Source organism: Anomaloglossus baeobatrachus, chromosome 2 (assembly GCF_048569485.1).
Source record: "Anomaloglossus baeobatrachus isolate aAnoBae1 chromosome 2, aAnoBae1.hap1, whole genome shotgun sequence".
Classification (NCBI taxonomy): Eukaryota; Metazoa; Chordata; class Amphibia; order Anura; family Aromobatidae; genus Anomaloglossus; species Anomaloglossus baeobatrachus.
The window spans coordinates 423,612,824-423,639,010 of NC_134354.1; the positions used below are offsets into that span (position 1 = coordinate 423,612,824).

A 26,187-nucleotide genomic window follows, 5' to 3' on the forward strand; every position below is an offset into this window, starting at 1 on the left:
TGGGAGTGGCAGCCCGTTGCTGTCCCCTTTATCTGTGCTGAGAATCAAAAATACAGCAGAGCGCTACGTCATTTTTTTAAATTATTTATTTTTACACTACTATATGTGTGAGGGACCCAACAGCCAATCTGAGCATCTTCAGCTCTGCTACATCTGTGCGAGAAGATAAACACAGGTCTGCTCACACAGACTCAGCTGAGGGCTGTCAGACACTTCAACTGTGCACAGCTGAGGCCGGTCAGCCATGCCCTGGGGTAACCTCGACTGACATCACTGCTACACTGTCGTAAAGTGAGCGCTTGTCGGCAGTGATAGCGGTGACGTCAGAGTCGGGGTTAGACGAGGGCACAGCTGACGTCACAGCTTTCACCGCCAACAATCGCTCACTTTCGGCAGTGTTGTAGTGACTTGACACCAGACTGGTCACATGGCTATGACGTCATGGAAGGTCCTGTAACCCACGAGGTAACAACATTCACACCAGATTGGTCACATGGCTATGACGTCATGGAAGGTCCTGTAGTCAGTGCAGGTTACCCGGGGGCACTGCTGACTGTGCCTGCTCTCTGTGTGAGCAGACCTGTGTTTATCTCCTCACGCAGATGTAGCAGAGCTGAAGAGATGCTCACCTTTGGACTACATCGGAGGTTTTTTTTTTATACAGCCCCTGGATCCGAACTGGATCCAAATAGTAACACAAAGCTTGTGTTCGGGACCTTGTGCATGAATTCTATGTGTTCAGTATGAACCCCAAACCTTACTGTTCGGGTTCGCCCATCCCTATTACTGATCACCATCAGCATCTTCCCTAGTTTCCAGCACCACTCTGTTTTTTTCACTAGTTTGATTGAAAAGTCTATGGTGCCTCATAGTGACCCTCCATAGACTTACTTTGTTTGTAAGGCTGGATTCACATGATGGTATGGTGAGTGCATCAGATGCAATATGCTAATGACCCTCAGTTACCGCTGTGGTGCCAGCGTGAGCCAAGTGTCATGCAACTGTGACCCGATTCTGCGATTGGATCACAGTTGCGGGAGAGAGGAAGGGATTAATCTCCCCATCTCCTCCATTGTCAACTGATGCAATTAATGCACTGTATTTGGATATCATCCGAGTGCAGTCCGATGTTTTTCTCGCACCCGTAGACTTGTATGGGTGCGAGTGACACGGCTCTCGCAGACAATCGGAGCATGCTGCAACTTTTTGCTTATCCAGAATCTGGATAAGAAAAAAAGCTGACCATCTGCTCTCCCTCATTCATCAGAATTTCAGTCATGTAAGTGGGAAGAGAACCGAGCAGTGCTGGAAAGTGGGATAAATTGTGATTGGTAAGCAGTATTTTATTGCACTTACACTACATTACATATACATGTAGAGAAAACAATGGCAGCATATGCTCATAGAACGATCTGTTACTGATAGGAATCAGAAATACGGTCAGCCTGTTTGTGATTAAACAACTGACAATCGGCAAACACTGAGCTGATTATCTGTTTTTAACGCTGAAAGTCAAGTGGTGTAAACCTGCGCTCAGTGCTATGGTATTTGTTGTCACCATTCTTGTTATCATATACTGACTGTTCCATTATCTAACCTCATTCATGTCTTCTACCTTTAGAATGAGTCTCTTGCTCAGTATGGAAGACCAAAAACTGATGGTGAGCTGAAAATCACTACTGCAGAAAAGAAGTCAAAACTAGACAGGTATACAATCATCTCAACACGCCATGCAGGTCATTAATAGTAATGTGTTATTATAAGCTGTATATGGATTATATTGTAAAACATTATTTGAAATGATCAACATTCTCTTTGTTTTCCGTATTTTTGTTAATGCAGGGCATATACAGGCATGAGGGGAGTAAGCCGCTGCTAGAAATTCTGACGGCGGCTTATCTTCCTGTAGACACATGGATAAGGCAGTTAAAATTTATCTGCTCAATCATTATCTTCCACAACATCTGCCATTTGTGGAAAGCGAGGACACCCTGTCACCTCATCAGGTGCACCGGCTTTGAATGGCAAGAGTAAAAGGATTTATTTAGACAAACTAAATATAAAGGGATTGTCCCATACATTACATACATTACCCATCCACAGTATAGGTAATAAATGTATGATCGCTGGTGATCCAACTGCTCCGATATCACTGTTCATGAAAACAGGAGCAAAAGTAAGCATCACTCTCCATATGAGACTTTGGGCCTGGGATTTCATAGTATCATAGTATCATAGTTTTTAAGGTTGAAGGGAGACTCTAAGGGCGGCTTTGCACACTACGACATCGCAGGTGCGATGTCGGTGGGGTCAAATCGAAAGTGACGCACATCCGGCGTCACTTGCGATGTCGTAGTGTGTAAATCCTAGATGATACGATGAACGAGCGCAAAAGCGTCGTTATCGTATCATCGCTGCAGCCTCTGACATTTCCATAATGCCGGTGCAGCGACAGGTGCGATGTTGTTCCTCGCTCCTGCGGCAGCACACATCGCTGTGTGTGAAGCCGCAGGAGCGAGGAACTTCACCTTACCTGCCGCCGGCTGCAATGAGAAGGACGGAGGTGGGTGGGATGTTTACATCCTGCTCATCTCCGCCCCTTCACTTCAATTGGCCGCCTGCCATGTGACGTCGCTGTGACGCCACACGGCCCGCCCCCTTAGGAAGGAGGCGGGTCGCCGGCCAGAGGGACGTCGCACGGCAGGTATGTGCGTGTGAAACTGCCGTAGCGATAATAATCGCTACGGCAGCTTTCACTAGATATCGCACGTGCGACGGGGGCGGGACTATCGCTGCAGCATCTGTAACACATTGTTACCGATGTCGCAGCGTGCAAAGCCCGCCTAAGTCCATCTAGTTCAACCTGTAGCCTAACATGTTGATCCAGAGGAAGGCAAAAAAAAACCAATGTGGCAAACAGGTTCCAATGGGGAAAAAATTTCCTTCCTGACTCCACATCCGGCAATCAGACTGGTTCCCTGGATCAATACCCTGTCATAAAATCTAATATACATAACTGGTAATATTAAATTTTTCAAGAAAGGCGTCCAGGCTCTGCTTAAATGTTAGTAGTGAATCACTCATTACAACATCATGCGGCAGAGAGTTCCACAGTCTCACTGCTCGCACAGTAAAGAATCCTCGTCTGTGATTATGATTAAACCTTCTTTCCTCAAGACGTAGCGGATGCCCCCGTGTTCCAGTCGCAGGCCTAGGTGTAAAAAGATCTTTGGAAAGGTCTCTGTACTGTCCCCTCATATATTTATACATTGTGATTAGATCCCCCCTAAGCCTTCGTTTTTCCAAACTAAATAACCCCAAGTTTAATAACCTGTCTTGGTATTGCAGCCCACCCATTCCTCTAATAATCTTGGTGGCTCTTCTCTGCACCCTCTCCAGTTCAGCTATGTCCTTCTTATATATCGGTGACCAGAATTGTACACAGTATTCTAAGTGCGGTCGCACTAGTGACTTGTACAGAGGTAGAACTATATTTTTTTCATGAACACTTATACCTCTTTTAATACATCCCATTATTTTATTAGCCCTGGCAGGAGTTGCCTGACACTGTCCACTAAAGTGAAGTTTACCATCCACCCATACACCCAAGTCTTCTTCTGTGTCTGTTTTACCCAGTGTTCTACAATTAAGTACATAATCATAAATGTTATTTCCTCTACCCAAGTGCATGACCTTACATTTATCTACATTAAACTTCAATTGCCACTTCTCAGCCCAATCCTCCAATTTACATAAATCTCCCTGTAATATAAAATTATCCTCCTCTGTATTGATTACCCTGCAGAGTTTAGTATCATCTGGAAATATTGAAATTCTACTCCGCATGCCCCCAACAAGGTCATTTATAAATATGTTGAAAAGAAGCGGGCCCAATACTGACCCCTGTGGGATTTGTGGGAGTTTCAGCAACAGGACCCTCAGCAATCACCAATTCATTATCATCTATAGTGTGGATTTGTGATATATTTTGTATATGTGACAACCCCTTTAAAGAAGACTTGTCACCAGTTCAAAAGAGGCCAGATTTCACTTTTATTTTCTTTTTGCTCCCTTGAAAACTTGTCGTTTTTCTCCTTTTTAAATCTGCTATTTGGTTCCAGGAATATGGCCTTTTTATTTAGTGCTAAAATTTTATAACTCCTTTGCCTGAAGTCACACACCATAGAGGCTGTCAGTCAAGCAGGAGGAGATGAAACTGGGTGAGGAATAGAGCTGGAGTGCCAGAGGCTGCAGATCTACAGTCTCATTTGCATATCAGTTAAAATGCTGAATTCTCCGGAATAGAGGAGCAGAATGAACTGGCCATGTAAAAGTATTGCTGGACTAGTCTTTGAAAGTGCTACAAACAAATATTATTATTATTTATTATTATAGCGCCATCAATTCCGTGGCGCTTTACATGTGAAAGGGGTATACATAATAGGGACAAGTACAATATTCATAAACAATACAAGGCACAGACTGGTACAGGAGGATAGAGGTCCCTGCCCGTGAGGGCTCACATTCTACAAGGGATAGGTGAGGATACAGTAGGTTAGGGTAGAGCTGGTTGTGCGGCGCTATATCAGACTGAGGGTTACGGCAGGATGTAGGCTTGTCGGAAGAGGTGGGTCTTCAGGTTCCTTTTGAAGCTTGTTAAGGTAGGCGAGAGTCTGATGTGTTGTGGCAGAGCATTCCAGAGTATGGGGGAGGCACGGGAGAAATCTTGGATGCGATGGTGGGAAGAGGAGGTGAGAGGGGAGTAGAGAAGGAGATCTTGTGAGGATCGAAGGTTACGTGCAGGTAAGTACCAGGAAACTAGGTCACAGATGTAGGGAGGAGACAGGTTGTGGATGGCTTTGTATGCCATGGTTAGGGATTTGAACTGGAGTCGTTGGGCAATGGGAAGCCAGTGACGGGATTGGCAGAGTGGAGAGGTCGGGGAGTAGCGGGGGGACGGGTGGATTAGCCGGACAGCATAGTTTAGAATAGATTGTAGGAGTGCGAGACTGTTAGAAGGAGGCCACAGAGCAGGAGGTTGCAATAATCCAGGCGGGAGATAATAAGGGCATGTACTAGGGTTTTTGCAGCTTCTTGGGAAAGGAATGTACTGATCCGGGAAATATTTTTGAGTTGGAGGCGGCAGGAGGTGAAAAGGGCTTGGATGTGTGGCTTGAAAGAGAGATCAGAGTCTAGGATTACTCCCAGGCAGCGAGCACGTGGCACTGGGAAAGTGAGCAGCCATTGACATTGATGGATATGTCAGGTGGGGGGGTTGAGTGAGGAGGAGGAGGAGGAAAGACAATGAATTCTGTTTTGTCCATGTTCAGTTTTAAGAATCGAGCAGAGAAAAAGGATGAAATAGCAGACAAACCTTGTGGGATTCTGGTTAGTAGGGAGGTGATGTCAGGTCCAGAGAGTTAGATCTGCATATCATCAGTGTAGAGATGATACTGAAAGCCGTGGGACTCTATGATAATAAATAGTTATTATATGCATGCTGCTCCCCTAAGTATTCCAGTTTTTTGGGGGGCTTTATTTGATCCTAATTTGAATGTCTTTTATAAGGGGGTGGTGCTTACATGATTTTCTGGGGGCATGTCTACAAGCGGCTCTGCATTTCTACCCTGTGAGCAATGCCGCATTAATTGAAGAAAAAAATAAAAAAAAACCACCGAAAATTATCACTAAATAAAGAGGCCGATGTCTCTGGAATCATGTGGCAAATTTAGAAAAAACAACAAATCACTCCATGGATTAGCAGGAATAAAATAAGAGCACTAATTGGACTCTTTTGGCCTGGTGACAGATCCTCTTTAATTGCAACAAAATCCTGTATGTAAACGATGATGACTTGTTAAGATATTACAGCTGTATTATGCACAGTTTCAATGTATAAGAAAGTATAGAGACATCTGAAGGCTCAATTGATAAAAGAAAACAATTTCTCTTGGATAACCCTATAACATAAGTCATATAGGTCATATAAGTAATGTGGGTGACTTATCCTTGCATCTTACCATGCATTCTATGTACTTTTCAGATATGCTTTTCTTCTGGACCAGGCGTTGCTTATCTGTAAAAGAAAGGGAGATACATATGACCTCAAAGAATTCATTAAGCTTCACAATTATCAAATTCGCGATGATTCATGTGGAGAAAAGGATAATAAAAAGGTAAAAAATAGTCAATAATGTTCACCAGCAAATTCAGGTTTACTGACCTACAAGAGGAAACAGACCAAAGAGACTGTATGTATAATGTATGAAAGTGAATGGACAGCTTGTCCATGACAAGGATCCAGGGAGAGCCTGTGCTTGGTTTGAACGGTCATTTTGTGCTGACAGATTCCATTCAATGCATTTGAGGATCCGTCATTCCATGAGACAAGCCTTGTTTTGAGCTCTCACTAAGGCCCCTTTCACACGTCAGTGATTCTGGGACGTTTGTGCTTTTTTTTAAACGTACCAGAATCACTGACATACGCAGACCCATTATAATGAATGGGTCTGCTCACACATCAGTGATTTTTCACTGCACGTGTCTCCGTGCGGCGTACCCGCGTGTGCGTGTTTGCCGCACGGAGATATGTCCATTTTTTTCTGGCATCACTGATGTTCCACGGACGACGCAGTGGTGTGATCCGTGAGACACGTGCCAGAAAAAAACGTGCTTTTAAAATAAAAATCATTTTAACTCACCCGGCGTCCATTGATGTCCTCTGCAGCCTGTTCTCCCTGCTGCTTCTGAGCTGGCTCATTATTGTCGCGTATATTCATTATGCGCGACACAGCCGACCCGGAAGCAGCTGCTGCAGGGGTCAGCGCCGGCCGGATGCTGCACCGCGGGAGCGATCAGCACCAAGGACAGCGGGAGCGCGCACAGGTGAGTAGTTTTCTAAGTGCAATCACGGGCCACGGAGAACGGAGCCCGGATTGCACTTAGACAACCCACGTGTGCCGTGATTCACGGCACACGCAGGGACATGTGCGTGTTTTACACACCAGTGAAAAACGTCACTGTTTTTCACTGACGTGTGAAACGGGCCTAAGCAGTAGCCTTTACCATTCATACCATGCAGTCATTCATGCTTTCTTATCTTATCTTTCAGTGGTCACACATGTTCTTTCTGATTGATGCTCGTGGATCTCACGGATATGAGCTTTACTTCAAGACTTGTGAACTGAAGAAGAAGTGGATGGAACAGTTTGAAATGGCTCTGTGAGTGATTGAAATATCCATTGTTAAAGGGAACCTGTCAGGTCCAATATAGAACCACGAGCAGTTCTCGGTGCATATTGCTAATTCCTGCCTAACCGTCCCTGTATAGACTAGCATAGATAAAGAGATCTGTAGAAAAAGTATTTCTAAAGATATTTTATCGTATGCTAATGAGGCCAGGGACTAGTCCCAAGGGCGTTAGTTCCCCAGGCTAGTCGGCCCCATTAGCATGTTAGTACACCCCTTGTGGGCATACTAACATGCTAATGAATGTGCAGCATCAGAGGATGGTCGCGCTCACCTCTCCACTGTCATCGCCGCACAACGCTGGATTTCGGCTCAGTGCGCATGACCCTGGAGTTTCGGGGTTTCTTCATTCTCATATAAAATAAAATTTTCACTTCAACAATAATTCTTAGAAATGTTCTCCAATGTAGTTTGCATGCACTGCACACTATAAACAACTTATAGATTTCCTGATTTACCAAACTGATACCTTGAATTTGAAAATTTGCAATACTGCATCACAGATCCAATATTTACCCCGAAGACGCTCATGCAAATGGACATGATTTCCAAATGTATTCCTTTGAGAACACAGCTACGTGCAGATCCTGTCAAATGCTGCTAAGGTAAGAATATTGTGAAAAGTGGAAATTGCTTGGTATATTGGCACATCGATAACTTGTCTAACCTTGTATATGCATTCTTGGCACTATAGGGGCATGTTCTTTCAGGGATACAGATGTGTTAACTGCCGAGCTCCAGCTCATAAGGAATGCTTGGGAAGAGTGCCATGCTGTGGGAGACAAGGTGAGAGCTAATGATGGCGTATGGAGGCTCCTAAGCCAACTGAGGTTTTAGATGTTTGGCAAAGGATTGTAAAGAGACAATAGAAGTTTTGTTATTGATATAATCAATGCACCTTTATTATACTATTGGTAGGCCCCTTTACACATGTCAGATTTTACACAGATTTTAGAGGGAATTCCACATCATATTCTAGAACAATCAAAATTCCATGCAAGGGAATGGGGTTCCCCCAACTATCTTAACATGCACCAGAAGAAATATTGCCAAACAAATCTCTAGAAATAAGTAGCATGCTAAATAGAGTTGGATTGGTGGAAAGCATCAAGGGTTTGTGCAAGCCCCATTCAAATTAACAGGATAGTCACAAAATATGCTCTACTAAAATCTGAAGTATGAAAAATTATTCTTAGAGAACCAGGATAATCTACTTCTACATGACTTGAGGCCAATAGATATGTCCATATTAAGAAGATTCAATGTGTAATGCAATATTTGTAAAAATATTAGTCTAAAATATTTTACTTTTGCCTGTTCATTACTAAGTGAGTATTCTTAGATGTTACTGCAAAGAATACCCAGTAATCTGTATAAAACTGGCCATCCATGAAGCAATGTTGTGTCTAATTAAGAGGCTACTCAATTAGTTCAATCTTGGGTTATCATCAGTCAATCAAATAATTATCAATAGGTTGTCAATCAAGCAAAGCATTTTCAAATTCCTGCTTACTTATCAGAAATGGATAAAAAAAAAAGTCAACTTTATTCACTAACGAGCAAAAGGGTAACAATGTTTAGAACTTTTGAATTTGAGGCTCCTTATCTCACCATCCATTACAGTTCAATTGTGAGGCTACCTTGATTTTATAGACAATCATCTTGGCTATCTCATATATACATTTGACTTGCAAATACTTACCATATGATTAGTTATGCAGATTCTTGTCATATTACTCCACTGTTATTGTTTTGTTCCTGGTGGAAAAATCTTTTTCTTCTTGTATACTACAAATTACAACCTGTTCTCACATTACTTAATAGCTTATTAGGTTGAATCCCAAGCGAAAGGTGACTGATTACAATAGAGGAGCAACCATGAAGAAGATTTCCCAAGAAAAGAGAAACTGCATCATCCAGCTCATCAATAGCAGTCTCTCAGCAAAGAAAATTGCCAAACTGCCTCATGTGAGTGCCATGACTGTTGGAAAAATATGAAATATAGTCCATCCATCCAATCAAAAGCCAAGAGGTGGACGTCCAGGCAAAATATCAGAGTCAAGAAGTCGGCTCATCACAAGGTCTATCAGTTCTGGCACGACAGACACAGCAGTGGAGGTGGCTAGTTTAGTTTGTAATATTGATATCACAGACGTTTACGCAAGCACCATGCAATGCACGTTACACAAGTGTGGAATGGTGGCCCGAAAAAAGGTGAAGAAGCCTCGACTTCAATAGCGTCATAAAAAGTGTTGGTTCTAGTTTGCAAAAAAGTACAAAATGTGGACAGTAGAAGATTTCAAACAGGTGATTTGGAACAATGGGACAAAAGTCAATAGATGGGGCTCTGATGGATGCAAATGGGTCTGGAAGAAACAAGGGAAAAAGGGGCTAAAATATTGAGAAATTGAAGGAACTGTCAAGTTCAGTGGAGGAAGCCTGATAATATGGGGTTGTTTCTAAGCCAAAGGCATTGGATACTTGACCAGGATCTATGGTGGTTTAAATGCTATATGTGAGTGTCCTACAAGATGAGTTGCGTTGCACACACGAGTACTATGGGTATGAAAAAGACATCGTACTCCAACAGGACAACGACCCGAATCATACGTCGAGATAGGTAAAGAAATGGATAAATGACAGTAAAGTAGAGGTGCTAGATTAGCCTCCACAGTCCCCAGACCTCAACCCAATCAAACACTTGTGGGTAGAGTTGAAGAAAAAGCTTTATACATAACCAAGTGACTCGACCAACATTCACCAACATTGAGAACGTGTAGAAGAGACCTGGGATTAGATTTAAGTTGAGACATTCTTGAATCTGATCGAGAGCATGCACAGATGGATTCAGGTAGTGTTGAAAGCCAAAGGTGGATTTACAAAATACTAACAGAATAATCAAAATTAAAATTTTTATTTTTAGGAGCAAAACAGTAATAATGCAGTGACATTAAAATAATCTGTATAACTAATCATATGCTAAATAGTTGCAAGTCATATTTATGTATGAGATAGCCAAGATGATTGTCTATAAAATGAAGGTTGTCTCACGCTCATAGCTATAGTGGATAATGAGATATGGAGCTTGAAAGTAAAAAGTTCCAAACATTGTTACTCTTTTGCTGGTCAGTGTATATTGAGACTGAGAACTCAGCCTAACTTGTTTCTATGCACACAAGTTTAGTATTTACCTGTGTACATGTGTCTGCTGAGTATAACTAGAAGATGTTTTCAGCCTGTTTGTATTTACTAAATGGAGGTATAGAATAGTGAGGAGCTGAAACATAATGGCCATGATTCACAGTGTTTCCTATGGATTTCTGGGGTAAAACACTTTGAAAGGTCACAAAATATTTAAGCAACTCAAGGTTGCATAAAAATGTTGAGACTTGTACCATTTTCACACCAGTCCCGTCCAGGTCTGCTAAGGTAGGCAAAGCATGGACGGGGCATGGTGAAGCCCACCTAACAAATTTTCAAACGTTACGCAACTTATGCCGGAAAAGTAAAGTTCTTGAGAGGCGTATGCCAATGATAAGATAAATCTAATTCAACAAGCACTGTGCGACTCCCAATGAAGTAGGCAGATCTTACTGTTGCTCGTCCATCATTAATACTGGGACATGATTCAAGCTCAAAGTATATTGGAAAGGTTTTCCTTATACAAAGTTTTCTTGATATGATTATTTTTTATGTAAAAATGGAAAATCTCTTTTACCTAAATATTACTTTGTCCATTTTTATCTAATTGGAAGTATTACAATAAAATAGGAAATATGTGAAACAGAGCTGTTTAATAAAGGATACGGTGGGAGTCTGGAGAGCACTGAGAAAACTGTATAGACTCCCTTATTGTCTTTCAAAATTTACCCCGTTGTGGCAGGATCCAAATTTTATTCAAGGGTCTCAAAACAAATTATTTCAAGGATGGAAGCAGAGGGGGATATGGAGGTTGGGTGATTTACTGAAAACGGAGGAGGGGAGAGTTCTGAGCTGGGGGGAGGTATCGGAAAAATTTCACATGGAAAATCACCATTACCTACAATATTTACAAATAACAACACATTACACATCAGTGGTAAAAGAGGTCGGGAAGGCTGAGAAGAAGGGGAGTTTTGATGTATTGATTGGTCAGGGAGCGGGACATGAATCCCTTTCGATCATATACCAACAATTGAGAGATCAAGTACAGGGCCCCTGGAAAGAGCAAATATTTAAAACCTGGGAGACTGCTCTGGGCGATCCGGACATCTACGATAAAATTCTAAGGGGGTTGGAATCTGTTAAGAAAGTAATGATAAACGAACAATGGAGGGAGATGCAATTTAAGCTAGTACACAATGCAACATACGCCTTTAATATACCACATAGCAGCTCACCAGTACATTTCTTGGACCATTGCCCTAAATGTGGACTCCATAAAGCAAAACTGTTTCACTGCATATGGGAATGCCCACGAGTGAGGGGGGTATGGGAGGAAGCGGTGGCGTACATATTGAGGATTTGGAAAGTAGTTATACCCGTCACCCCTCAGGCCTGTTTGTTTCACTGTATAGAAGCCCCTACAGAAACTGACAGAGCAAGTGCTCATATTCCAGGTGTAATACACATAGTATTGCTTGTAGTTAAGAAATGCCTACTTAGGAATTGGCTGATAAGACAGACACCGAGAAATACAGAAATAGTTGATACCCTAAAAACAATAATGATGTACGACAAACTGGATTCGGAGAAACATAAGGAGAAGTCCACTAAAAGATTCTTCAAAAAGTGGAGAACATTTATTGAGCAAAGCTTCACACAAACGGAAATCACCCAGTTAATTAAAGCATTTGAAAACACGTCTTGGTATTGTGTGGAAGACATTACAGGGACACTAGGGACACTGAAGATGGGAAGCATCCAAAGGACCAACTGAAGGGAACAAATAGGTTAGGTTGTTAAGTTAAAGTAAATTATTGTTAAGATAATTCTATGGAGATGAAATTGTTGTGACAATGAAAAAGAAAATGATGTAACAGAAGCATTGTACGATTCGGAGACATTTTATGGAATGTAACAACATGTTCTCTTGTTGATGATATGTGCTTGCTGACATCAAATAAAATATGTTTAAAAAAAAAAATAGGAAATAGGAAATATTATCAGATGGTGCGGAATGTTAAGTCAAGAGATGATACAGATGAGAGAAATGGGGAGATATAAAGTTATAGTTCATGAGAAATGTGTAAAATGCATATTTCTCAAATATTTGCTGAAAACTGATTTGATTGTATAATTGTAATAAATTCATTGCTGATGATCTTTTTATAACAATAACATATGCTGTGTTTCTTTCCAGATGGTGCTGGCTCTGCTCTAAAAAAGGTAAAATATATACAATAGGATATAACAAGCACTCCGTTTCATGCCGCAGGTGTTGATTGTTCCTAAATACTGGGCTAGTTTTATGGAAAACAAGTAAGAATCCAAGTGGAGCCGCCTCAAATCATCATTTGTTAGAAAATAGTTTGAGCATATTAAAAACAATCCTTACAGTAATTCAAGGATTAATTTACATTCCCTTAGTGGTTTAAGGCAGTGAAAGAGTCAATGGTAAATTCGGGTTCCGCAACTGCCCAAATTTATAAATGACCATTACGTACATGTAGTCGTGTATTCTCAACATATTTCTAAATGCAGGGAAAATTAGTGCCACTTGTAAAATCAGTTTATATTTGATTGTTGCTTATTATTAAATTTTAGGAAAAGAAGTGGAATGAGGCAAAATAGTGAAATTTGTAGTATGGAGAATCAAATATAAGGCTATGTGCACACAGTGCGTTTTTCACGGCGTTTTTGCGCGTTTTCGAGTGCGTTTTTGGCCTCAAAACTGCATGACTTTGCTTCCCCAGCAAAGTCTGAGTTTTCATTTTTGCTGTCCACGCACAACTTTTTTTTTAAGCTGCGTTTTTGAGCTTAAAAAAAAATGGACCTGTCAATTCTTTCCTGCGTTTTTCTGTGTTTTCCCCCCATGCAATGCATTGGAAAAACGCAGAGATCAAAACACAGCAAAAATGCACCAAAACACGGTAAAAATGCATGCATTTTTTGCTGCGTTTTTTTGCCGTGGGTGCGTTTTTGTGCGTTTTTAGCGGCCAAAAACGCAGCATCAAAAAAACGCAGCGTGTGCACATAGCCTTAGAGCAAGAGACCAACAATAGAAGTTGATCAGGTGAAGATGACTGCATTGGAAATGGTTCTAGGGTAGCGTGAGTGTGGTACAAAAAGTACATTGTGAGGAAAGAGTAAGAAGAAGTGTGCTAAACCAAATGTGCTATAATTGTGGTATAGTATATACAAAGAATAGTGAGACATGCCATTCTTTAAACTTGTAATGTCATTTTTACCAGAAAGCGGGACGTGGTCCACCAAATAAAAGAGCAGAAGCAGGTATGTGCATTCTTCAGACAAGCAGAATTTATGCAAAGGTTTTTCCCAAGGAAAAACTACCTTGGGAAGTGGATTAATTATCCTGGGATAAAAGAACCCTGTTGTGATGAGCAGGTGAAGAAACCTAAATTCCACACCTAAATCTGAGTGATGACCAGATATTTCTATACATATACAGTGCCTACAAGTAGTATTCAACCCCCTGCAGATTTAGCAGGTTTACACATTCGGAATTAACTTGGCATTGTGACATTTGGACTGTAGATCAGCCTGGAAGTGTGAAATGCACTGCAGCAAAAAAGAATGTTATTTCTTTTTTTATTTTTTTTTTTTTAAATTGTGAAAAGTTTATTCAGAGGGTCATTTATTATTCAACCCCTCAAACCACCAGAATTCTGTTTGGTTCCCCTAAAGTATTAAGAAGTATTTCAGGCACAAAGAACAATGAGCTTCACATGTTTGGATTAATTATCTCTTTTTCCAGCCTTTTTTGACTAATTAAGACCCTCCACAAACTTGTGAACAGCACTCATACTTGGTCAACATGGGAAAGACAAAGGAGCATTCCAAGGCCATTAGAGACAAGATCGTGGAGGGTCACAAGGCTGGCAAAGGGTACAAAACCCTTTCCAAGGAGTTGGGCCTACCTGTCTCCACTGTTGGGAGCATCATCCGGAAGTGCAAGGCTTATGGAACTACTGTTAGCCTTCCACGGCCTGGACAGCCTTTGAAAGTTTCCACCCGTGCCGAGGCCAGGCTTGTCCGAAGAGTCAAGGCTAACCCAAGGACAACAAGGAAGGAGCTCCGGGAAGATCTCATGGCAGTGGGGACATTGGTTTCAGTCAATACCATAAGTAACGTACTCCACCGCAATGGTCTCCGTTCCAGACGAGCCCGTAAGGTACCTTTACTTTCAAAGCGTCATGTCAAGGCTCATCTACAGTTTGCTCATGATCACTTGGAGGACTCTGAGACAGACTGGTTCAAGGTTCTCTGGTCTGATGAGACCAAGATCGAGATCTTTGGTGCCAACCACACACATGACGTTTGGAGACTGGATGGCACTGCATACGACCTTAAGAATACCATCCCTACAGTCAAGCATGGTGGTGGCAGCATCATGCTGTGGGGCTGTTTCTCAGTCAAGGGGCCTGGCCATCTGGTCCGCATCCGTGGGAAGATGGATAGCACGGCCTACCTGGAGATTTAGGCCAAGAACCTCCGCTCCTCCTTCAAGGATCTTAAGATGGGTCGTTATTTCATCTTCCAACAAGACAACGACCCAAAGCACACAGCCAAGAAAACCAAGGCCTGGTTCAAGAGGGAAAAAATCAAGGTGTTGCAGTGGCCTAGTCAGTCTCTTGACCTTAACCCAATTGAAAACTTGTGGAAGGAGCTCAAGATTAAAGTCCACATGAGACACCCAAAGAACCTAGATAACTTGGAGAAGATCTGCATGGAGGAGTGGGCCAAGATAACTCCAGAGACCTGTGCCGGCCTGATCAGGTCTTATAAAAGACGATTATTAGCTGTAATTGCAAACAAGGGTTATTCCACAAAATATAAAACCTAGGGGTTGAATAATAATTCACCCACACTTTTATGTTGAAAATTTTTTAAAATTTAACTGAGCAACATAACTTGTTGGTTTGTAAGATTTATGCATCTGTTAATAAATCCTGCTCTTGTTTGAAGTTTGCAGGCTCTAACTTATTTGCATCTTATCAAACCTGCTAAATCTGCAGGGGGTTGATTATTACTTGTAGGCACTGTATGTCTATTTTACCCATTTACTATCACATATTGCCCCCAGGATTAGCCTTGCCACCAATTATTGGATATTTCCCCATGACTTGGGCTTAACTGCAACGTAGCCCTGTACAGCTGTGGTTTTCTATACCAATACCCATTTAATATCACATATTGTGCCTGGGGTAAACCCTCGCTTTTCTGTTGCGGTTTATTACACCAATACCCTTTTACTATCACATATTGCTCTTTGGGTTATCCCTGCTACCAAGTATTGGATATTTCCCCATGATTTGGGTTTAACTGCAACTTAGCCCTGTACAACTGTGGTTTGTTATACCAATACCTAATTATATCACATATTATACTCGGGGCAATCCTTGTTTTTTCTTTATTGCGGTGTATTACATCAATACCCTTTTACCATCACATATTGCTATCTGGGTTATCCTAGCTACCAAATTACTGGATATTTTCCCATGATTTTTTCTGAGGTGGTATGCCCTGATTCAGCCCCTGACCATTCGTTGATCATCCAACCTGGAACATCTCCACATTAGGGGTCTTTTTGCTCTCACTTGGGATATTTGCATATACCTTTTACCCCAGGATGTTTTTTGATTGACAGCTTTACACCTGGTCAGCAATTAGGACCTTTCCAGGGTCTTCTCTCTCTTTAGCAGACTAAGTCCTCACAGGTTCATGCCTTTTATGCTCTAACCATTTAGGGGATTACCCATCTGTTTGACCCCATTTTTCCTAGCACACAGGTTATCTTTCATCTATGTCAGGTGACTAGGGGATTAATAATGTAGAACATGTTCACCCGTCAGTCCTTACCCGGCAAATGTTTTTTTGATTATACCATCTGTTCCCCATCCTCTTTTTCCCATGTATAAATACTAATGTCTTATCGTATGGCACTTTGCACTTTGAACGTATTGTATTAATAAAAAATCTTTTGATATTGATTCAGCATTTTGCTCTAGTTCTCTTTTTTCTCATATTTCTATATAGGTCTTACGAAGATGGAGGCTTGTCACAACTATGTGGGAATTCCACCACCACCTATTGCTTTTGGTCCACCGCTACACATGCAAAAGGGTGACGTCATAGAGCTGACAAAAGCAGAAGCGGAGCAGAACTGGTGGGAGGTAAATGGTCTCACATTATGTTTATGTCTGGAGCGCCTGCTTCATGACGTGTATTGTACTACATAAGCATACATGTCTAAGCTGTCCAGTGTGAGGCCAATATGCGTCATTCTACATTTACCATTCTACAGAAAATGCTCCCAATGATATAGTATTATTGCTGTGTGCGCTACATCTGACGCTGTGGTCTTCTGTTTAATCCCACTAATTATCACAATTCTGTCTCCATAACATCTCTGCTTATAAAGCTAGGTTTACTTGTACAGATTAATATCTCGATTTTAACAATAGTCACGAAATTTAAAGAAGCGCTTCCGCTAAGTTTTTTTTTTGCTAATTAAATGTATGTATATACTGTATGTATGTTATGTAGTGTGATTGTAATATACTCATCTACTGCTGTTCGCTCCAGGGTCCAGCACAATTCTATTTCTCTTCTGAGAGATGTCACCACAATTTCAAATAGCCATCTCACCCTATGTGTGAGCCAGAAGTGTCCTTTACAAAGTAAGTCTATGGAGCCTTGTTCTGACCCTCCATAGACTTACATTGTAAAAGACAATTTCAAGTCATACAAACTGTAGAGTAATGTCACTCAGAAGAACAGCGCTGGACACCGGAGAGAGCGGCAGTAGGTGAGTATATTAATACACTCACACTACATTATATACACATACATACACATTTAATTAATACAAAACGTAGTGGTAGTGTTTGGTCTGGAGTGAAACATTCGGAGAAAACCAAAAATGTTAAATTAGGCCTCATTCAGATGTTCGTGATTGTTCTCCTGTGTAAAAACATGGACCCTTCATCCGTATTTTGGATCAGAGTTTCATCCATGTTTGGTCAGTGTCAGTTTTTACCATCAGTGTTTCATCAGTGATTTTGTATTGACAGACAAAAAAAAATCATAGACTTTTATAGGTAAATTTGATTCATGACTCAGATCAAAAGCAAAAATTTTCCTATGATTCAGATGTCTGAATGACGCTCTAGGCTATATTCACATCTGTACCCTCGACTCAGTTGTGTTGCAGATACCATCAAATTTGATGGGAAACATAATACTGAATGCAGTAAAAATAACGCAAGTGCGCTATACTTACCGAGTCTCTGGCGAGGCTGTAACTGCTTCCGAGGCCACTCACTCTTCTTCTGGAACCGCTCATTAGCTTCATACATATTTACTGCTTCTCCTGCCCACCGGAATTCTGCCATCTGTGATTGGTTACAGTGAGACACGCCCTCGACCTCTGTGACAGCGTCTGACTGTTTGCAATCACAGAACCTGTCTGTGGGTCTATATCGTGGTATAAAAATAAATTAAAAAAAAAAATGGCGCAGGGTCCCTCCATAATATGATACCCACCACAGATAAAGCATACGGCTACAGGCTGCAGCACCCCCAGCCGTGTGCTTATCTTGGCTGTGTATCAAAATAAGAGGAACCGCATGCAGGTTTTTGTCTTTTTTTTAATTATTTAAATAATTAATTTTTAAAAAATGGTGTGCGGTCCCTCCCAATTTTGATACCCAGCCATGGTAATATCAGGCTAGGGAGATCCATGCTTATTGGGCCCCCCAACATAACAGCATGCAGCCATCCAGGATTGTCGCATCCATTAGATATGACAATCCCAGAACTTTACTTAGCACTTCCCGATTGCCCTGGTAATTGGGGTAATAAGGATAAGGACTCCCCCATTATTAATCTGTAAATGAAAAGAAATAAGCACAAACACCAAAAAATCCTTTATTTGAAATAAAATACAAAAAACTACCCTCTTTTACCAATTTATTAACTTTCAAAATACCCATGTCTGATGTAATTCACACGTGTCTCACGACGACTCCAGCTCTGCTACATCTGATTTCAAAGATGACAACCCGCTGTGAGCTTCAGGCAAAGACTGAGTTACAGCGATGAGCGGGGACATCACTCAGGTTATTTGCAGTCACAGCTGGAGGCTCCTACAGTCCTCCATCTGTGATCGCAGGTAACCTCACCTCAGGTGACCTCAGTAAAGTGCGGAAACGCACTAGAAAGGCTAATGTGTTATTTACCTGCGGATTTTCTATATCTAGTACACTTCAATGGGGAAACAGCACGTAAAATTCAGCGTACTGGTAGGAGGATTTGATATATTTCAGATCTCAATAACGAACCAAAAGTCAATTTACACAGTTGAAAATAATAAGCACATGAGATTTCTCTAAATTCCATCCACAATGCTGCTCATTTTGTTCAGTACAAGTATGCAAAGTCAAAAACGCATCAAAAACTAAGTGTGGGAACTTAACCTTATATACAATAAAAAAACAGAAGCACTAGAAAACTAATTGTTAAAAAAAAACAAACAGATAATATGAGCATGTCTATCTAATACATTCCAATCCACACTGTCCTATGTAGCACTCTGCACTACAGTTTTCACATTTTTATTGTACGCTGAAGCACTTTTTCCTTTCTCTCCTGCCTCGGGTAGATTGCCTTTAATGATTGGTTTCATATCCATTATCATTATCTCACATGATAACGTTTTCCTATGTGTTACAGCTACAATAGTCGAGTGTAAATGGTGGTTGACAGGACAGTGTGAGAAATAGAATCCAGTTTTGTTAGGACGCGCACTTGTAGTTGGCATCCGTGACATGTTATTCTCTTTATTAGGGGCGAAATACATCCTCAAATGAAATTGGCTTCTTCCCTTGCAATCTGGTGAAGCCTTATATATACGTAAGTGGAACATTTATCTATAATGTGCTTCTTTATACTGGATATGTGCAGCGTGCAATTGCCTATAACTGTTTATATATCTTCAACGGCAGCCTCCGCTGTAATCATACATCTGTGTGTATTTCTGTATCTGTCTTCCAACGTAACACTAGTTAGACCTTACTTTCCATAGCAAGCAGAGAAATCTATGGAAATAGAAATGTAAGTGACTTATTGTCCTTCTTGAAGATTGGATAATGTGGGTAACCTTATAGTGTATTTCTTCAGTTCTATTTTTCACACATATTACTTACTTCCTACTTATAGCTATATTACTCACCACAAAGAAACATGAGTTCTATATTTCCATTGTCATATATAGAAAGATATGGTCCTTAATTCTAGAAAAAAAAATGTTAAAAATAATTTACATATTTTAGCTTAAAGGTCCTTGCCCATGGTGTATGTATGTACTGTGGATTTACTGCACTTTTTTGTTCCAGCTGCACATCCACAGCATAAACAATACACCAATGCTGGTGCACACAACGTCTTTTTCAGTTTGTGGAAAGTGCCAGAAAACACTCAAAAGAATGAATATTTTCCATGTAAAAATGACTTGCTATGCGTATATTCAGGCTTTTGACCGTCTGTTAACTGTCTCGGGTTTCTAAAAACGGCAAGTGGGTAAAAGAAGTGACCTGACGATTCCTCTGGTGTTTTATCGTTCAGAAGACGCTCTGTATTTTAAAATACAATTCAATGGGAAAGCTCAAAAGACGTCTGGAAGATGATCGGATATTTATATGAGCATTTTGCTTAAAAGATGCTCGTGGGTTCTTCCGTAATCAATGGAGTGAAGAATAAAACTAAATCTGGACTATGACTAATAAAGATGTGATCTATACCATAGTAAAAACCTCCAAAACAAACCCTGGAATCCAAAACTGTCAGATAAATGCTCAGGAAAATACCATAAAAACGCCACAAATGATATTTCAGGAGAGGATAAAACAACAGAGTTTCCTGAAGTGTCTTGTGCTTCAAAAACTCTTTGGATCCTTCAGAGTTTAAAAGACATAATGTGCACATACTCTAGTAGTTAAAGGGGTTGTCCACTACTAGGGCAGCCCCTTCTAAATCCATATGTTTCCCCTTTTTAAAATAATAAAACTTAGGGGTACTTTGCACGCTGCGACATCGCAAGCCAATGCTGCGATGTCGAGCGCGATAGTCCCCGCCCCCGTCGCAGCAGCGATATCTTGTGATTGCTGGCGTAGCGAACATTATCGCTACACCAGCTTCACATGCACTCACCTGTCCTGCGACGTCGCTCTGGCAGGAGACCCGCCTCCTTCCTAAGGGGGCGGGTCGTGCGGCGTCACAGCGACGTCACATGGCAGGCGGCCAATAGCAGCGGAGGGGCGGAGATGAGCAGGATGTAAACATCCCGCCCACCTACGTCCTTCCGCATTGCAGCCGGGACGCAGGTAGGAGATGTTCCTCGCTCCTGCGGCTTCATACACAGCGATGTGTGGTGCCGCAGGGACGAGGATCTACATCGTACCTGTCGCTGCACCGGCATTATGGAAATGTCGGACCCTACACCGATGATACGATAATGACGCTTTTGCGCTCGTTAATCGTATAAAAAAGGATTTGCACACTACGATATCGACTGCGACGCCGCATGTGCGTCACTTTCGATTTGACCCCACCGACATCGCACCTGCGATGTCGTAGTGTACAAAGCCTGCCTTATATTCAGCTCTGAAGCCGGCACCGTTCCGCTAGAGTTGGCACTGTCTTTTCCAGGATTGCGTACCAGTGTGACATCACACGACCCCAGTGGCCAATCACCAGCAGCTTCACGCTCCCCTTCTTCAGAGATATCACATACATCCGTAGGAAGAGAGAGTGATTTATGCAAAGGTGGGGAGAGTGAAGCAGCCTCTAATTGGCCGCAGGGATCTCGTGATGTCACACTAGTATGGGATCCCAGGAAAGACAGTGCCGACTCTGCTGGAACGGTGCCGGTTCCCGAGGTGAATATAAGTTTTACTATATTACAAAGGGGAAAACATACGAATTGAGAAGGGGTTGTCCGAGTAGTGGACAACCCCTTTAAATAGGTACACAAATCTCATCTAGTTTTGGAGTTTGCACATAAATTGACATACAATACAGATTTTGTAAATTGTCAGCTTTGAACTTCTCCCTTACACAAAATCTGTGACTTTGTGAAGATTTTGTTGGAAAAAAAGTTGAGCAGGTAGGTGACTAACCTTCTATTTTTGTGTTGAATAATTTTGCTTTTTAATATGTAATTTCAATTACTTACAGAACGCAGAAGCAGACCTGTCATTTTTTATCTGGTAAGTGCATGGTGTTTTTTTTAAATTTTTTACATTTAACCCTCTAGTAACCAATTAAAAATATAGAAACACAGCCACAGCTCTGCAGCAGAAGACACTATAATATTCATGTTCTAATCCTTACTTTTAGGCCTCATTCACAAATAAGTATTTGATCAGCATTTTTCATCAGTGTTTGTATTCCAAAGCCAGGAGTGGAATTTACAGAGAAAAACTATAATTGAAAGATTCACCTGTTCTGTGTTTTGGAGACACTCCTGGATTTGTGCTTCAATTCTTTTTATTGATTTTGCATGTTAAATGGTGAGGTCTGAGTTTGGATAGCATGGGATAATACAAGGGAAAAAAAAGGGTCATGGTTATATAGGGTTAACCGGGGGGTAATAAAGCAATTTACATACAAATTTGTTACACAAATTCTGATCAAAAATATTGATGTGTGAATGAGGCCTTAGCTATGTACGCATGGTGCGTTTTTCGCAGCGTTTTTGCGCGTTTTTCGGGTGCGGTTTTGGTCTTAAAACTGTATGAATTTCCTTCCCCAGCAAAGTCTTTGAGTTTTCATTTTTGCTGTCCGCACAGTGCAGTTTTGTTTTAGGTACGTTTTTGTGGTGACCACAAAGATGCAACATGTCAATTATTTTTGCGTTTTTGACGGCCTTTTACACCCATGCAATGCATTGGAAAAAACGCAGCAACAAAAACGCGGTAAAATGCACAAAAACGCATGTGTTTTTTACCGCGGGTGCGTTTTTTAAAAAAAAAGTCAACGTGCGCACATAGTCAAATTGGTTCTGAGTGCACCATGGAAGCTCCAAATGCTGTCGACTAATTTTATTAGATAGTATGCTAGGAAAATGGCCGTGGCCCATAACTCAAATGAAAAAACATAGGTTTTCAAAGGTTTCTGCTAGGACTAACCTGTAGTAGATTGGTAGTTCTAAATAAAAGTTAGTACACTAATACCAAAGCAAATATCATTAGCGTAAAGACATACATATAACTTTTTCAATGCCAGGATCTCCCTGTTCAAGGAGTATAAATATTTCTAGTTTAATTTCTTTTCTTCCCCTCTCTCATGAAATATTCCAAAATATTCTGATTTATTGAATGATTATGAAGTTTTTAGATTGACCCATTTCTGTTTTCAGGTATGCAGGTCCAATGGAAAGGAAGGAAGCTGAGCATGTACTGGCCACTCGATCTGATGGCACTTTCTTGGTCAGACAGAGAGTAAAAGACTCTGGAGAATTTGCAATCAGTCTAAAGTAATATGTCTGTTCTATTCTACTGTGTATAATGCAAGTAATGTTTTTTGTTGCTTGCTTTTTTGTGGTTGACTTGCTCTAACTCTTAGCTGCACTTCTATATTAGATTTAATCAGGAAATCAAACATATGAAGGTGACCGTTCTTGAGGGACTCTGGAGGCTCACAGAGAAAAAAGGCTTCAAGGGACTTCCTGTAAGTGATCATTTTCCCACGCTGTTACATATATTTAGCTACATCAAGATATCTGATGTCTTATAACACAGAAGAAATATGAGATCCATGAGAAATCCCATCTATCATTGAGGAATAATGTCTATATGGGTTGTCCGATGAACCAAGTATATTTTATTCCATACACTGTGTGCACAATTACACAGGTCTGCAAGGGTGAAATTGTTTGAAAAGTAAGAGGTGATTTCTATATATTTTTGATTGTTGAACCTAGTAAAAATATCAAATTCCATCACATACAGTTTTTCTCTCAAACACTGACTCCATACACTTATGCCTCAGTGCCTAAAGGGCATTCTGTGTACTTTAAACAAATCTTAACTCTGAAATTTAAATTATGTATAGAGATTATTATGTATGTATTTATTATGTATGTAGATTTAAATCTTAAGGTTAGGGTAATAAATTATGTCCTTGCCTGTTGTCCTGAAGAAGTAGACTGCGATCTCTGAAACGCGTTGACCTGTGCATAAAGAATAAAGACATGGAATAATTAAGTTACATCTTGGTGTGGTGATAGTGCGGCAAGACACCCGGTTCTTTCTTCTGAATTTACTACATGCCTGAAGTAACATCTTTCCGAAAGCAGCAGTTATGAGCCCTGTTGTTAAGTTTGTATAGCCACTTATCACAAGTGACCTATGCAACCCCCCTTCAGTAAACAAGAGGATAGTTGAGTCTAGTATGGCTAAATCTGCCTCAACAAAAACCATGGGTGGAAGAATGAAAATATCAAGGTATGTTCTCTGCACAGCAGGTTTTGGGTTCAAATCACAGCAATAGCAACCTCTGAAAGTTGTTTGTACAGCATGTACTCCCTCTGTTTGTCTGGTGGGTTTCTTCTGAGTAGTCCAGATTCTTCTTACACTCGAAAAACAGGGAATTTATATTCTGAGCCCCAATGAAGATAATGGTATCTGTTGAGATCTATGGACTTTCAATAGCACTATATAAAATAAAGGGGATAAAGTAAGGCCGGGACCACACGGGGAATACTGCGATCCCCTCGCATGACACTCGGCTCACGCTGGCAGTATGGCTGGGGCCACACGGGGATTACTGTGATCCACTCGCATGACACTCGGCCTATGCTGGCAGTACAGCAGAGCCGAGTGTCATATGAGTGTCCCTGCGACTGAGGTCTGATCGTGCAAGCAAACCTCAGCTGCGGGGGGGCGGGCCGGAACTGAGGAGGGGCGGGCCGGTGCTGCGGAGGTGAGGGCCTGCGCTGAGGAGGGGAGGGAGGGATTTTATCTCCCTCTCTCCTCCGTTGCCGGCTATTGCCATTCTCGCATTGCACTCGCACTCATACTCGTGTACCGCGAGTGCAGTGCGATTTTTCTCTCGCCCCATAGACGTGAATGGGTACGAGAACAAAACAGGATCGCATTAGAGTCGCAGCATGCTGCAATTGTTTTCTTGGTCCAATTAGGGCTGAGTAAATAATTGCTCATGGGTGCTGACACATAGGCTAATATTGGTCCGAATGGAATGCGATTTTTTTATCGCACTCCACTCGCACCAATTTTCATGCCATGCGGCTTAGGCCTCAAAGGGAAACATGACTTGCTGCCTTGTTTTTTGTTTTTGTTTCACAAAAAATCTGATATGTGGTAACATCTCTCTTTTTTAACATTTTAAATGCATTGAAAAATTAAATAAAAATTGGTTGGGACGGTATACCTTCCTTTAAGAGTGCCACACATATTACATGTTAAATTACAGTACAGTAGGAGACCTGGTCTTTTTACTTTGTATAGGCTGTATTTGTCCTCACATATATTTTTATTTCTACCAGGAATTAGTTAGTTTTTACCAACAGAACTCTTTAAAAGATTGCTTCAAGCTTTTGGATACAACGCTACAGTTTCCTTACAAGGAGCCAGAGACTAAAGAAAACGTCAAATTGGGTAAAAATTAATACAAGATGTTCTGATATCATTGACACACATGAAAACATTTTAAGTGAAGAATTGTTAGCTGTCAGTATGCTGGAATATAGTTACCAAAATGGCTTAGTTGCTGAAATCCACCAAACATGTGGACCAGCTGACCATCAATGGAGAAGTGTTCATAAGCCCTCTCCGACTATGGCAACACTGTAACCAACCTAAAGGCATCCCTCCACAGATCTGTGATTTTTTTTCACATTCCTGGGCCAGTAGCCAGTTAAAAAACATAAATACATCAGAAATGTAACAAAAGAACTAGCATTCGTTGAAAAATGTATGATTTTTTTTTTTTCTCAGGGACATACAGTCATGGCCAAAAGCATTGGTGTCCTTAAAACTGTTCCAGAAAATTAAGTAATTCTCTCAGAAAATAATTGCAATTACATTTATTTTGTCGTAAACATTTGTTTGCTTTTTTTGTATTGGAACAAAACAAAAAAAGACACAGAGAAAAAGGCAAATTGATGCAAATTGGACATAATTTCACACAAACCCCCAAAAATGGGCAGGACAAAATTGTTGGCACCTTTACAAAATTGTGGGTAAATAAATTTGTTTCAAGCATGAAATGAGTAGCGTGTGGCTTCTCTGCGCTGGCGTTGAAACCGGATAAGAAAAGTCCGATTTTTCAGGGGTATATTCTGTATGGTTTATTATCTACGCATTTCAAGGCTATCCAGTCTCTTCATCAGGATACAACCATAAAAAAAAAATAACATATAATACAAGCAGCTTAATAAGGAATTGACATCAGTGGAAAGGCTCCAATAAAACACATGGGGTGTCAAAGTTCTACATACATTAGTAATAATCAAATTATTCATCTGACTGAAAAGAAAGAAGAATATCAAACAATTGTGCAATTGTGTTATTATACTTAACAAGACATATTATATAAATGGAATTAATCAATAACAGAAATAAAAATATACAATTGAAATCATCAAAAGTGTAATGTTAGGGCCGAACCAATGTTCTCCATATCATAGTTCTTAAACTAGTACCACTATCAGTGTAGTAAGCCACATTGGAACATTGCTTGACTTTTAAAATAAAG

The 26,187-nt window shown here is 40.9% G+C and overlaps 1 protein-coding gene across 1 annotated transcript in view; it reads left to right on the top strand.

Annotated features, from left to right (window-relative positions):
* Positions 1-26,187, top strand: part of VAV1 (vav guanine nucleotide exchange factor 1) — a 153,685-nt gene that overhangs the window by 118,864 nt on the left and 8,634 nt on the right. The window contains exons 13-25 of the mRNA XM_075334151.1: positions 1,622-1,707; positions 6,044-6,176; positions 7,112-7,221; positions 7,752-7,853; positions 7,943-8,034; positions 12,590-12,615; positions 13,641-13,680; positions 16,447-16,583; positions 19,258-19,323; positions 21,646-21,677; positions 22,829-22,945; positions 23,052-23,139; positions 24,977-25,088. Coding sequence (XP_075190266.1) covers positions 1,622-1,707; positions 6,044-6,176; positions 7,112-7,221; positions 7,752-7,853; positions 7,943-8,034; positions 12,590-12,615; positions 13,641-13,680; positions 16,447-16,583; positions 19,258-19,323; positions 21,646-21,677; positions 22,829-22,945; positions 23,052-23,139; positions 24,977-25,088 — 1,141 coding nt within the window. The remainder of the gene's footprint in view (positions 1-1,621; positions 1,708-6,043; positions 6,177-7,111; positions 7,222-7,751; positions 7,854-7,942; positions 8,035-12,589; positions 12,616-13,640; positions 13,681-16,446; positions 16,584-19,257; positions 19,324-21,645; positions 21,678-22,828; positions 22,946-23,051; positions 23,140-24,976; positions 25,089-26,187) is intronic.